Source organism: Patiria miniata, unplaced genomic scaffold, assembly GCF_015706575.1.
Source record: "Patiria miniata isolate m_02_andy unplaced genomic scaffold, ASM1570657v1 HiC_scaffold_29, whole genome shotgun sequence".
NCBI lineage: Eukaryota > Metazoa > Echinodermata > Asteroidea > Valvatida > Asterinidae > Patiria > Patiria miniata.
Window position 1 is genome coordinate 21,782,501 of NW_024037068.1, and position 15,533 is coordinate 21,798,033.

The 15,533-nt window shown below is 40.8% G+C and overlaps 2 protein-coding genes across 2 annotated transcripts in view; one reads left to right on the top strand and one right to left on the bottom strand.

The window, feature by feature from the left end:
* Positions 1-125: 125 nt before the first annotated feature.
* LOC119736282 lies at positions 126-10,011 on the bottom strand. The gene is made up of 8 exons (XM_038210328.1): positions 9,575-10,011; positions 8,651-8,824; positions 7,785-7,823; positions 7,362-7,472; positions 6,002-6,116; positions 5,702-5,814; positions 5,021-5,260; positions 126-2,367 (listed from the first exon to the last, which is right to left on the bottom strand). The coding sequence occupies exons 1-8, from the start codon at positions 9,756-9,758 to the stop codon at positions 2,357-2,359; spliced, it is 987 nt and encodes a 328-aa protein (XP_038066256.1). The 5' UTR covers positions 9,759-10,011; the 3' UTR covers positions 126-2,356.
* A 3,751-nt stretch (positions 10,012-13,762) lies between these two features.
* LOC119735802 (telomerase protein component 1-like) overlaps positions 13,763-15,533 on the top strand; it is a 33,476-nt gene continuing 31,705 nt past the window's right edge. The window contains exon 1 of the mRNA XM_038209742.1: positions 13,763-13,774. The gene's annotated coding sequence lies outside the window, so the exon portion shown is untranslated. The remainder of the gene's footprint in view (positions 13,775-15,533) is intronic.

Consider the following 15,533-nt stretch of genomic DNA (forward strand, 5'->3'; position numbering starts at 1 on the left):
AGACGGGAAAAATAAGCGGTAGTTTCGGGAAAACCCCAAGTAGTAGATTTTTCAATTGCTATTTATTCAAAAGTTGGTTAATTATGAATGAGATATGGAATGCCACCAAAAAAGACCAACACAAGTTATGGAATAGTCCAGTTTATTCAACATATTTTGAACTACTTGCAGCCTGACAATAGAGCCTGAAACTTCACCCCTGGTGAAAATTCTAAAATGTGCAATTGCTTTTGGCACATTGATTTCTTGAGCAAATCATCCTCGAACAATGCCGTTGTAAAGTTGTTAGGCCTACTAGCATCTCAATTTTATGGACACTGAAATCGTCTGCCCTCACTAAAAATCTAAAATACGTGTGGACTAGTGGACAAAGATGAACATTTAAGAAATAATTATGCGGTGGTCATTGGCTGAACTTGAAGGACTCTGAACTTGAAGGACTCATTAGCATTTACACACAAAAAAGAAGAAAAAAACTGCTGATAACTGCATTCAAGCTACCCCGACTAAAGCTAGAACCCGTCGGCTGTAGGTAGTTAAACCTTCGCGTCGTTTTACATGTACATGGGCCAAATTCTTTGGCTCTGCTTACCGTAAGCGAAAAATACCTGCCTACTGTCTAACAGATAAATTCCGTGCTTACGGTGAGCGTATTTCACGGGTTAGCGAGGAATGTTGGCTTCTGGGCATGCGTAAATCCCGTAACTAGGGATTCTGTGCTTACAAGGTTGGCACAGAATTTTTCTGCTAGCGCGGTTCGCACAAAATGGTGATTCGTAAGCACGGAATTCTTTGGTTAGCAGAAAAATGAAATTGGGCCCTGTTCATTCTCTGCACGTATGCACTTGTGCACCAGTTAGGAGCAGACCTACTGGACCAAAAGATTCTGGAATCGGGCAGACGACAGATGGCGCCATCGCACCCGTTGATCAACCGAAAACAATAACACATAATTTCCAAAAGTTACGACCTAAACTCATGACAATTCCTGAAAACATTAAATGTGCATTTTACAATCATATTATGAGCTGAGATTGTCCAAATGTAAAAATTATTCTGCACAAAAAAAAAGAGATTTTAGGAGAGAAAAAAAAGATTTTCCCCGAAAATGTATCAAACCATGCGTGAATCAATCCAATTTAAAAAAATATTTCTCCAGTTTTCCTGATGGACAAATTAAAGACATTGCCATGTAGATAAAGAATAGATGAAAATGATGATACCATTTCCAAGTAATTGCGAATAGGACAGTTCAAGACGTATCCGCCGAAGTGTATACGTTTTTTTCCCCCGCTGACCCATATAGGGCAGCGTAATTTTCCGCATTGTGCAAGCCGAGCCTGCAGTGCTCCATGTGGACGGCCCAACATGACCGTCCGTGCATGGTGACTTCGTATTTGGCGGCGCGCGGTTCGTACATGTAAACGTACGGTTGGAAGCTTCAAAAACAATACCCACCTAAGAAACGAAAACCTATTCGCAGTAACTCGTAAATCCTGTAATAATATTTTTTCATATCTCATTCATATGCTGTGATAAGTGGCATGTTCGGGGAAACTGGAGAACATTAAAATAAAAATCCCAACTTAAGTTGGCCCTTTTTGCCGATGACTGCATGGAAATGGAAAGCAAACAACGATCTAACAGGACATTTTCTAATGTCGAATTTTTATCACAAAAAAATGGCGAAGAAAATAAAAACGAACTCATTTCATTTCATCCGGTGGCATGTATTTCACTTTATATCTAGCAAAATTAACAGGATCTTTTCAGATGAAAATTGGTGTGTCTTTCCTCTCCGCGGCGCTGCCATTTCGACAGTCACTGGCATTAGCCGAGATTTTGGCGCATGCACAATCAAAATCTTGAACCCGAAATTCCTTAGCGCGCACGAGTAAGACGCTTAAGAGTCATTTCGTCTTGGGATATTTTGGGCCATGTTTGGGGCTGAATTTTTAAAAGGCCATCAAGCCAAAATGCAGAATAATTTCACTTAACTACTTATACCACTGCAAAGCACTGTCCTTACCTTTCCTGGAAAAAATGCAAAACCGATTTTGGAATACCTGCTGGTATTGCTTTTAGATCCTTCAAAACAGCTTGATTTTTTTAACTTTCAACATTGAAATTTTTACCCCAATTTACCCTTAAAAATCAACTAAACATATTCAAATATCATATCATCATTATAGTAGCACCATATCATTGAAGGTCAAACCTTAAATTGATTTAGGAATAAACAGGATTTGCCACTGTTGGTAATCGGCCGTTACTAGGTCCTTCTACGCTACGCAAGTGAAGGAGTTGATACCCTCGACGCAGTGGCACCCGCTAGAGGGCATGTGGCGGTAGCTCACTATTCGTCTTCTGTAACAGGAAAAACAAAGCGGAATTCTTTTAGAAACTATTGCTTATTTTGGTGTACTTTAACACACGTCAATTGAACATGCTAGTGCAATAATGCTGATGTGTATTGTATGTATGCATACAGGGGCGTCAATTGCTTCTCAAAAGGGTGTGCGTGTACAAACACTGCCTTGTGGGGTACCGGAACAATGGGAGGTACCCTACAAGGAATGCCCACCGACTTGCGGGGTACCATTGTGGTACCCCACAAGTTTTTCACGAAGTAGATATATGGATTTTACTCAAAAACTAGGAATTTTCAAGGTGGGTTGATTCGTCGCAAATGGAAGAGTTTAAGAAAAAGGATAATAAGTCCGAATTTCAGCCCAGGAAATTAACTATGGTTAAAATAAGAGCATTTTGACATAAGTGTGCGACGTTGCAAAATTTAAGTACACGAGAACAAAGGAAGTACCCCACTTCTATGCCTATGTATGTGTGGGTGTGTGTGTGTGTGGGGGGGGGGGGGGGCATACCTTGATCAGAACTAATGCGAGCGCGAAGAGCAAAGCCAGCTTACGGCGTGGAGTTCGGGGCCCGCTTCAAGGCCCCGAAAAAAAATGATTGTAGACGCTCTCTGTGATGTGATCTGAGGCAATTTCTGACCACATATTTTTTTTAAGCAAAAGTTAATCATTTAAACATCACTTATCCAGGTTAGAGTCATTGAATCTGCTAATGTGATTCTAGATTTGCTTGAGTAACTTCAGCTCCAATGCTCATCAGGAATTTGACATACAGAGCTGGAGCTAAAACTACATTGACGCCCATGCATAACGAAAATAGGATTTTTGGGAAATTTAGTTGAAAGTTAGAACGTTTGCCTTTTTGTGATACAACGTATAATGACTAGCGTGAAAACTTAATGAATGCACGGATATAAGGAATATTTAGTTGTACATTTCATCAGATTTGGAGCATATTAAATGGATTGCAGATTTTGGACATATGTGACATGGTGTGTCAAAACCATGCAGAGTTTGCAGAGCATCAATAGAGAGAATCATCCTCCCAATTAACATGGGGTAATTTTCAGCGATTTTCAGATTTTTTTTCTATAGTTGATGCTAATAATGTTTACAAATAATGTTCCATAACAGTTTCAAACTTGATTTTCATCGACAAAGTCTATTTTAGGGAGGCAAGTTATTTCACAAAATGCCGCCTTGTTCAAGATTTTGTTCTCAAATGACGCGAAATTAATTAGCGTGACATTTCGGAGAGTCCGATTTCAAAATTTAATTACCTTGTTCTAGAATATCCAATTTAAAAAAAAAGCGCATGGTTTATAGCTTTATTATATATTACTAATATTGCAATAACTGAAAATTGACTTGTTGCCCAAAGTGCTTGATTTTGACATACCTTGTCACATATAATCATTTTTTTTTAAATCTGAATTGCACTTCTTTACTACAAAATATGTACTTTTTGGGGGTTAAGCAGTCTCAGGTTAGGCATAATATTTGAGTTTAACTATTTAATAGCAGGGTGTGATTGTTTGTTGACAAAACAGCTATCCTTAAACAAGGGCGGATCCAGAACACAATTTTTGGGGGGGCCAAAACAAATTTTGGTCCCCCCAAAAAGTGGGTCTAAAAAATTACGGCGTGGGGTTCGGGGCCCGCTAGGGCCCCGAAAATTTTTTGGATTCTAGATGCTCTGTGGTGCGATCTGAGGCAATTTCTGACCACTTTAACCAATTTTTTTGAGGAAAAGATGGTGGTGTACTCATTGCCTGCCTTTATTGCGATGTCACATTAAAAAAAAAAAAATTGGTTTCGTTTTGGGGGGGGGCCATGGCCCCCTTTGGCCCCCCCCCCTGGATCCGCCCTTGTCCTTAAAACAGCAACTAATGAACTGAGAGTTAGGCTGTTTTCACAAAAAATAAAAACGTGGACGATTGAGCACTGATATTTGTGATATTTCGTTAAGAAATTGGGAAAAAAATATACAGGTGTTACTTTTTTGTCTGATTACAGCAAAACAGTCGACCATCGTGAGGTATAGCATTTACTGACACATTTTCTAAACGATTGTTTACGTTGCTTCCAAAACACGCGCAGTACGCATCAATCCAGTGCATTATGGATAAATCCAATATCCACGCTTGCTGTTACATAATACGTCGATAGAGAGATAAGCTGGAAGCAATTATTTTTTGCAACCAAGTATAGTCAATAACAATAATGCGCATGCGTCAGTTGGTAAGGGAATGGTTCTCGGACCTCCCTTTTATAAAAAATCATCCAGAGCCATGAATGAGAAGAAAAGGCTGAATTTTATTTGGTCGATCATCAGGAGTTGATGAAACACAATTAAAGGAACAAAATTCAACCTGGTGCCTCCAGCATCAGCAATTTGATTTAGGCCTAACGCACACACCACAGCGAGACCACGCAGACCATCGTGGGAATATAAGCTATAAGAACTTATTCCGAATCAGCAGGTGACACGTTTAGTTGTTCAAGTGATATGTTTCACGCATGCGCATCATGGTCATTGACTATACTTGGTTGCATAAAAAAAATGCAACGTGTGAAGTGTTTGTAGCCTTAAAATGGCATCGTTAGAGCGCCCTCGTTTTCTCAAAATATGGCCTATTGGTTAATACCTCTGAAGTACAACAGCAGGCTGTTGGACGGTATTGGCGCTTGGCAGTAGCTGTCGTACAGCAGATCCACACCGAACACGTTTTCTGGACCGTACGCGGTGTCGTGACCCTGGAGGCACATGCCGTGGCCCAGACTCAGTGACGTGTAACAGTCGCAATTGTCGTCGTCAATTTGTAGAGATTTGACGCCGTGCTCCTCGCGGTAGTGGAAACTGTCCTGTGCTTGAGCAGGGGCCGTTCCTGAAAAGTAGAAGTTCCCAACAATAATAAGCTCCAAAGGTTTGTTTTCTAATTCTGTAGACGTATCACAGAAGGAGTTCATTGAGTGAATTGGATAGAAATAAAAGTGTTTAAATATGGTATTCATGAAGCGACCCCTGACCTGGTGGCGTAACAAACTTCTCCCTGAGAGTGCAATCTACCACCTTATAAGGTCATTTTTATTGACATAAACTATGACTCTTTCTGTGCCACGGAGGAGGATCAGAGTGGGAGTCTAGGTGCAAAACCTTTGGTTGCTCCCCTGGCATTTCACACAAGTTGATAGTATGTGCGTAGTACAGGGTGGCAGCTAATTTTACTTCCCTGGCGCATTGTAACATTGACCAATGAAACAAGTGCGTTTGGTCCTAAATATGTATGAGGTTTACAAATAATCTATAACGCAATTCTTAGGCCTACCAGCCACAGTAGTCGGATTCCAGACGTCTCCATTTTTTACTGTGCTTTCCTGGTGATCGTGGAAGGCCTGCCACACAGCGTGTGCTACGTCATTATCAGGATTGAACGCCCACCTTGGGGAAAATAAAATCAGATAGCGAACTGAATCATCCCACACATACAGTTTGCAAATCTAGCACCATTTATTATTAGCCTTTTTGAAATTCGGCAGACACAGTCGGAGGGCGCTATTTGACTCGGTACATTGCGATAACGTCGCAGGCAAGTAAATAGGCTCGAAATTGCCCACGCCATACGAACCTGTATACGTTCCCAGCTGAATCTCTGCCCAGCATCTCTGCCGAGGATTCCTGTAGTTCTTGAGGCAGCCGACTGAAACAATAGAGGGCGCTAGCCTCACAGTCGCCATATTCCTCTGTAATTGAAAATAGAATGCGACAGTGACACGTAGGAGGATGTTGCCGAAACACAAGGTCAAAAGCGATTCAAGTTGTGCATATAGGTGATTGTCCTTTGAATTAACACAATGCCTTTGCGCAAATGTCATTAAAAACATAGTCATGGACATGAACACGGACACGGACACGGGTATGGAAAGGACACGGACATGGACATAGACATGGAAATGGACAGCTACCTGGACGCGATATTTTTTTTCCATACCATATAATCATTCGTTATGGGCGTATATCGAAGCACGTTGAGTTGCAAATCGGGTTCTTAGACGGCCATATTAAATTGAAAGCAAGTTAAAAACTTATTTTTTGGAACTTGCGAAGAGAAACGAAAGATATCACATAAAGTTAATCACAACTTCATACCAGTCTGCTCTGATGAATAATTAAAATTTGTGATTGAATTATGCGCTAATTTTTTAAGCCACAATTTAAAACAATTGAAAGTGAGGTTAGAATGCATAAATAGTCTGGCACCATACTATTCAACAGTTCACAATTTATAACATGCATTCAGGGAACACAACATGAATGGCTTCCTCGTAATGGCTTCCTAATAAGGTCCATAGCGCCCTACATGTAATTCTCTATATAATAGTGACTGTGTGGTATTGGAAAACAATCGCGACCTGAACATGGCCATAGACATGCATGGGCATGGACATGGGCGTGGACATGGTAATGGCATGCACATTGACATGGGCATGGGCATGGACATTGACACGGGCATGGGCATGGACATTGACACGGGCATAGGCAAGGACATGGTAATTGGCATTGACATGGGCGTGGACATGGTAATGGCATGGACATTGACATGGGCATGGGCATGGACATTGACACGGGCATAGGCATGGACATGGTAATTGACATTGACATGGGCGTGGACAAGGTAATGGGCATGGACATTGACATGGGCATGGACAATGACATGGGCATGGACACTGACACGGGTATGTGCATGGACTTTGAAATGGGCATGTACATAGTCATGAACATAGAAGTGGAAGTGCACAGGGACATGAACATGGGCATGAAGATGGACATGAACATAGAGATGGATCTGGGAATGGGCATGAAAATGAACAAAGAAACGGACGTGAACACGTACATGAACATGAACGCGGACATGTACATGAACATGGACAAAGTAGATATGGACATGGACATGGGCATGAACATTTAACAAATGTTTACGGTTTTACCTTGCAATACATCAGTCACAACATCTGTACCCGGCCAAACGGTACCAGTCCACCACCAGAACAACCTCCAACGTGCTCCATCCTCGTTGATCACAGGGTAATCGGAAGATGCTACCAACATAATTATAAACATATATTTTTTCAAGTGTAAAACCTCTTTTAGATACCAAACATATTTCCAAACACTCTGTTGTACCCACTTTGTTGTACCCACTCTTTTTCACGTTTATGTGCTTTGTTCAGGCATATTATGAAAGCCTTTTATTAGTACCATATCAAGGCCTTTCTTAAAAGAAATAAACTATCAATAAACAACTTCATGGAAAAGCCAGTTGTTTTGTCCGCTGTGGACAATCAACATAATTCTAGTTGGTTGTTGTGTTTGTATAAATTTATTGCAGTTAAGGTTGCACTTATTCATACCTGGTGCAGTCGTTGTAGGCGGGGCAGTTGTAGTCAGCTCTGTTGAAGAAAATAACATGTCACACATGTACAAAATCAACATTAAATTTTCAGAAAAGACATAACACAAAAAAACAACATTTAGATCCCTAAAAAAATGTCCTGCACACAGTTTACCGGATGATGATAAAACTATGTGTTAACTTCAAACCTGGTCCAAAGATGTGACAAATGTTGTGACGTCATCAGGAATCAAATAACTAATGATTTAAGGTCAACATTTGACAAATTACTTAGACATTTAGCTTTACAAAGGAATGAAGCAGTGTAATCATGTTTTTTGGGTAAAGTTCTAGACATTGCCTTAGGCCAATTCAACGTCATCATGGGTCTCGTGACGTAATCTTAAAGGTGCATAATTAAAAGTATTATAGCTAGAGAACAAGAAGGCCAGTGTGCTTAAACTCTGTACATACATATTCAGGCTTGTGTCGTAAATACAAATTGAGGTCATGTCATGATGACGTCATCATGTGATTATTATTGTTGTTTTTTTGCTTTTTTTCTCCATCTTATTTACGAACGAAAGATGCTGAATTCCAAATTCGTTTATACTAAGAGGTTTGGAGGGTCACAGATATATGCACACATTTTTGAGAAATGTGTTAGTGTTCCATTAGCAAGTGTTCCATTTTTCAATTTTGATCTTTCTCTATAGTCTTTTGAATAATTTAGAAATGAAAAAATGATACAATGAAATAAATTGTAAATTAAAAGGCCTTCCTTCAAAATTCAACTACCAATAAACAACTTAGCGGAAAAGCCAGTTGTATTGTCCACTCCGGACAATCAACAATTCGATTTTTTGCTCTTTTTTACTGACTTACCCTCAACCGGGGAGTCGGTGGCGTCGGCAGCGCATGGTGCTTTGGTGCACAGTTCAGCTACAACGGTCTTTAGTTCTTCCACTGTTTGTTGCAGAGATCGCAGTATTTCCACGACGTCGGAGTCGTGGTTCGCGTTGCCTGAACAAGACTGTGTGGTGTTCAAAATCGGTTGCGCTGTCGCAGAAAGAGAAATTTTAAATTTTAGGACCTGCAGAAGATGACTAGTCTTGTCACTCAGCAGTTTAGCCATTGTTCTTACCATAGGGGCGGGGAGGGGGTGGGTGGGTGTTACATTGGGGCCCCAAATTTCTGTTAAAAATCCGTTATCCATGGTCACTTTAAGGACAAACACATTTCCAGGGGTCGACTTTTTTGTGTGGTTGGTGCCCTACCCCCTTCACTGCAGCGCTGCTGAGATAATGTGAATTTACAATCAACGTATTATTATAAAAAAAAAAAAAAACAATCCGTTTTCGTGTACAACATGTTGTAGTCAGTATTCAAAAGTCCACACGAGTTTTTTTTTGTACATGTGAATATGCCTACACTAAAATTTGATCTCAAACTGTATTGGCCTACTACTTTTGAACAGTTAAACCTGTTATCGTCATTCTGAAGGCCAATCATACACCATTTCATCTTAGGCCTACACATAGATCATTGTATTGTTGTCTTTTGATGGGTTTTGATTGACATTGATGATTTTTTGGATGATCTTAATCAAGAGCCTTTAAGGGCCGAGCAGGTTTTCAAACGATAATAGGCCTATGATTTTACTTAAAATATTTGATCTTCTTAAACTTTGCTGGTACATACGGATTTAGCATGCAACTCTGAAGGCCACGTTTTACGAAGTATAGGCCCGTACTTCGAGATAAGCAACTTCGTCATTTTAATTTTTTGTTTTGGTTTTCCAAATCTTACCTGCACTTGCCGACCTCAGAGTGAACGAAGTCTCCTGCCTGGCTTCGACATCAGCGGAGGACACCTGCAGTACCGCTGATACAGTGGTGTGCTGTGGATCAGGGCTACACGTACTGTGAGTATCAGCAATGACTTGCTGTGCAGTAAGACAGACGATACACATCAATGCCAAACTTGATGCCATGTCTATAAAATGCTTACGTACGTACGTCAAAAATCTGCCAATCGTTCTTCCAATTGTGAATCAACTTCTACTGATAATGTTGCTGCGCCGGTCTGATACAGAGGCCTGGAAAGCGTCGTGTTGTGCGTCAATTTTGTTTTTGTTTTGAACGACCTTTTCGCTATCAAGGTCACTTTCACTCGGCATTCAAGTTGTTACTTCGAACTTTCTGCAAGTACCCGTTGCTTGCACATCCGTTTAACAGGTCAACAGGATCTTCCATTGCGAAATGAACATTTTTCAAAGTGGATGGCTTATATATATTGCTTCCTTTCACTCATTTACGACTGCTTTTGTCAAGGACGCGATTTAATACGTTTAACAGGATCTCCCATTCTATGACGAGTCAACTTTTTCAAAGGGTGCACTGCAAAAACTGTGTCTATCAATTAAACACCTTTCTAAACACTTTCTTGATATCAGTTTGCAAACGTGTTTAAGTACTCAACATGTTTAGATTAAGGATGGATTGTGTTTTCTAGCTATTGGACAGTGATGTTTGGGAATTGGACACATGCTGTTTTATATGGTGGCTTTTAAAGGGACATCGCACATATATATTGACGCCAATATTGACGCCAATATTCACGACATGGACCCAAGTCGCAAATATTGACGCCAATATTCACGACATGGATCCAAGTCGCAAATATTGACGCCAATATTGACGCCAATATTCACGACATGGACCCAAGTCGCAAATATTGACGCCAATATTGACGCCAATGTTCACGACATGGTCTCCAAGTCGCAAATATTGACGCCAATATTGACGCCAATATTCACATGGTCTCCAAGTCGCAAATATTGACGCCAGTATTCACGACATGGTCTCCATGAGAATTATGAGACCCATTATGTAGCACCTTTATAAGGATTTACAAGGTGCTGCCGCGCATATTGCAGCCACTGCCATAAACACTGGTGCCAAGCGTCAAGTGTAACTGGGTTCTTTAACGTGCGTTACACAACACACGGGACATACGGCTTTGCGTCCCATCCGAAGGACGAAGCAATAATGATAAAGTGCCTTGCTCAAGAGCACAAGCACCATGTTCCCACGGTCAGGATTCGAACCCATGTACCACGGCACACCGTATGGACCACAGCGCCCCATATAGGTGACTAAATTGTCTTTTAGGATTATACAATTTATTTAGAATAAACTTGAGGGACTAATTAGCATTTACACACAAAATGAAAAATCTAAAATGACCTCTCATGAGAACTGCATATCTAGAAATCATCATTTAGCCCGACTAAATCTAGAAATCGTCGGCTGTAGGTGGGTAAATCTTTGCGTCATGACATATTTTCGTTAAAAAAAAGTGAATGGACAAGGAGAACTAGGAACAAAAATGGCGGATTCGAAAGGTCGAAAGAAAAATTTGTTTTTACCCATCTCCAACTGAAGTGAATGATCATTTAAAAAAACATGTATACATGTAGTTTTCAAAGGATTGCAAACGCTAGTCTGGTTCCCAGACCTGACAATAATTATTCCCGACGCTCACGTCTAAACTGTAGGTCAAGCAGCCTTCGTGGCTAAAAATAAACATGACGACATTGACGGCCCTTGTTCAAAGCTCGGCTTCGTTTCCGACCTCGCGTTATCACTCATAGCTTTTAATGCTCCGATCAAATTTTCAAATAAATCACTTGCTGCATAATATCATACAGTTATGATAATGCAGTTTGATATTTCTGTAAGAAAATGTTGACTAATGTTGACCTGGATTCTTCAAAAGTGCCTAAATAGCACTGTTAGCAGGCGGAGCCGAATGGAGACCACGCCGAGTTTTGGAAAATCCCGGTAACGGTCGTCAAATTCAAAACAATTCAATTCAAAATAGCAGCAAAAAGTTCGCCCCTCGTATACAAAATAAAATCGTCGTTGAATTTCAAGTTTCTCAATGAAAGCAATGATTATTAATTATCAAATCATTTTCGTTTTTAATAAGCAATTAGCAGTTAATAAAACTTATATTATACTCGAAAATACTCGGGCGCTATCCGATTGTCGACGAAATGCATTCGGCAAACTACGGACATTTTCGGAAAAAGGAGGAATTCCTCCCGTTTTAGTCACGTGACGTATAATGTAATACAATGTATTACTGATGACGGCTACCTGACCTAAGATTCATCAGGAAAAGTCAGAATCTTCTGGTCTGGGAACCAGACTATGCAAATGCCCACAATATAATAAGTAGTTTATGAAACACACAAAAGGAGAAAAAAATAAGAAAAAATAAAAAGACATTTATGAAATACATCACAAAAGGAGAGAAAAAAATAAAAGCAAGGACTTGTAAGCAAAAAAAGGGGAAACAGGTTGTAACCGGCCATAAAATTCTGTAATTTGAAGATCTAGGTTTCTGATATTCACATCCTAGTTGATCGTTTCCCTTATGACCTGGAATTATCAGTTGGTTCCGGGTTCACCGACTGGGCCAAGGATATTCGTTGTTGCCTTTGCCCGTATGGATCTGGGCCAGTGTCATATTATGAAATCGGGACTGCAGACTCATCGATTGTGTGCGCATCATTGAACATAATTAGGACAGACTGCGTTTTAGGTTAAAGAAGCCAAATAGTTAATATCACAACGTCCTCTTTTAAGGAAGTAAGAAGCTTTCTAGCTAACTCTGTCATATTTAGTGTTCAAGAAAGAATTAAGCGTTATAAATGTATTATTCTGTTCATAAACGTTGACATAAATAGCCGCTGTGATTGAGACTGATATCGACAGTGCAAAATCGTCAAATTTTAATCAATTAAATAGTTACTTGTTTCGTTAGTGCGCTTACCACAATCGTGCAGAGCATTTGAAATGTCAAGTCAATTAAACCATTCTTTTCGTTTCCTGAATTTGACAACGCGTACATTATGAATTCAAGTAAATAAAAAAACTTATTTAGTTTGTCGATTCCTATAATTGTGATTGTGAAAGCAACTTTTTGATGTCATCTTTCCTTCTTTCACTTTGAATCAACATGTTTCGTAGTTGAACAATATGGCGGGCATTTAGTGACATTTTATTACTATTGTTGTTAGCTGCGAACACGGTAGCTCTACCAAATAATCCTCATGTCCCTAGCCCTCCGTTAGTAGGTTGGTTCGTTAGTTAGTTAGTAACAGACGTCAGCAACAGCTTTGCGTGACGAATTTTCACCCTGTCCCTGAATTAGGCCCTGCACATATATCAACCGTCCGCGTGCCTCGATCGGTTGTTGTGACACTTTACATGTAAAATGTATCCACTGACCGCCTACCAATATTCATTGCAGTTATGGACAATATTGGGCCACACTGGAGTCAAAGACCGATTTTTTTTTTTTTTTTTGGGGGGGGGGGGGGGGGGGGCTCCGCGCGCACAACAACGGCCAGAAAAGGAGAGTTGCATGGGGTGCATGACCACGACTGGTTCCCGGTTCATCCACTGCGTTTCGAATGATCCAAAGGTATTGGGGGCGGGCATTAGTCTAGCTGCGAGACCATACGGCTTAGCTTTGTACACATTCAGGATAAATAAGTCGTGCATACTTTGCGCGCGAACCAGTCCCGTACGCACACGCTGTGTCCCGTCCAGGTCCAAAAACACGCCCTTCTTGTTAGCGCACGGAGCTCATAGAGCGCCCTACTTTAATATCTGCGAATTTTTATTTTTTTTAATTATTTTTTTGGTGATGTCCTTTCAGCACCACCATAGTTATCTTCGCCGATCCATCCGATCAGTTCCTACCCAGACTTCACTCTAGCGAACCGCAGCAGAAACCGAAAAGGGCACCAGTCTATAAACGTAGTGTTGGAGACGGTCAATAAACGAATTGTACTTTCACATTGAAAAAGCGCAGCGTCTTGCATGTATTGTGTGCCGCATGCGCGCAGTAAGGGCTTGTGGGAGGAATCGTTCCACTCTGAGGACATTTCCAAGAGGGAGGATGGTTTGTTACTTCTACTTCTAGAAACAAGAGGTAACCGTAGTCCGAGTAAATCGGCCCTTACAATTTTAATGACATCACTTAAAGCTATAGTCCATCATTTGCAGCTATCCGAAAAGTAACTGGCGAAATTATTGTTGAAAAACATACTTGGTTGAAAGATAGTAGTAAGGGGACTATTACTAAACTCTCTGTGAAATTTAGCCCCACTCACTAGTGTGGCCGTCGGTATGCTGCGCTGAACCAAAGGCCACACACCGTGGTAACGCGCACTACTGAGGACGTTTTCATAAAATCTGGGCAGTGGATATTTTGCCGGAGACGGCAAACCTTTAGTAAACGTTAGTTTGCCGGATATGCACTGAATACTCCTAGAACTATGAGGCTCCACGTAGTGGAGCCTCATAGGTTCAGAAGCCCGCAAAATTGTTGTCAGCACAAAACACTAATTAAGTACAAAAACGTCCATCCCAAGCAGGCCGTTTTCCACAGAACCGCTGCACAGTTTGCCCCTAAACTCCATACAATACCTCATGACATACTCACGTTATGTGCACCCAACAAACATCGGTGGATTCTGTCTGTTTTTCGGCAAAAATGATGAAAAATATGCCCTTTCCGCACTGAGCCAACCTAACACTTGAAACGAGCACGCGTGCAGAATGATCGCAGTTATTTTCGGTTCGATCGCTCGGAGCGCGCCGCGGGGGGTACGTACTTGCACTTGTACGCATGTGCATACTATCGTTCCGCTCCTACACCATACCCCCCGCGGCGCGCTCCGAGCGATCGAACCGAAAATGACTGCGATCATTCTGCACGCGTGCTCGTTTCAAGTGTTAGGTTGGCTCAGTGCAGAAAGGGCATATTTTTCATCATTTTTGCCGAAAAACAGACAGAATCCACCGATGTTTGTTGGGTGCACATAACGTGAGTATGTCATGAGGTATTGTATGGAGTTTAGGGGCAAACTGTGCAGCGGTTCTGTGGAAAACGGCCTGCTTGGGATGGACGTTTTTGTACTTAATTAGTGTTTTGTGCTGACAACAATTTTGCGGGCTTCTGAACCTATGAGGCTCCACTACGTGGAGCCTCGTAGTTCTAGGAGTATGCACTGAACATACGCAGTTACTGTTTTTTTGTACTTAAACATTTTCCGGTGACAAATTTTAGTCTGGCTCCATGCCAATATTATCGTTGTATTTTTGCATTAACAGGATGGGAATCAGACCATTTTATAATTTCGGACTTTATTCCTTTTTAAAAAAAATTCTCCAGAGCCACAAATCTGAAAAAGAAAAAGTAATACTCTGCAATAAAATGTTTGAGACATAATAAAATAATAAAAGAAGAATATTCTTATTTATTTGGGGATTGGAAAAAAAAAACTTAAAATTGTGGGGGGAGTCAGGATTCGAACTCGGGACATCCCACTCACTAGAGCTATTGCCTAACCACTGCACCAACTGTGCTACACAGCTTTGGTGGGAATTTAATACATGTTATAATTCAGCCCTATCTTAAAGAGTACAGCGCCCTCTGTTGATATGGATTGCCGCCGGCAAACCTTTAGTAAACGTTAGTTTGCCGGCGTTACCTCCGGCAAAATATACACTACCTAAAATCTGCGGTCCGTTTCTTACATTCTCAGTTTCTTACTTTCTTATGGTTGTATTCTATGATGTCTCACCTATCACTTCTGGGATGCTTAGATGTAATGATGTTCCATTTTCCGAGATATTCTTCAATCTTTCTGGAGCCCATATGCACTCGTGAAACGTCAAGTCGTAGC

Coding starts and splice junctions, on each gene's coding strand:
- LOC119736282 (XM_038210328.1), bottom strand. CDS start 9,758: ATGGCATCAAGTTTGGCATTGATGTGTATCGTCTGTCTTACTGCACAG. Junction 7,473..7,784: donor GCCTACAACGACTGCACCAG/GTATGAATAAGT, acceptor TTATGTTGGTAG/CATCTTCCGATTACCCTGTG. Junction 5,815..6,001: donor TCAGCTGGGAACGTATACAG/GTTCGTATGGCG, acceptor ATTTTCCCCAAG/GTGGGCGTTCAATCCTGATA.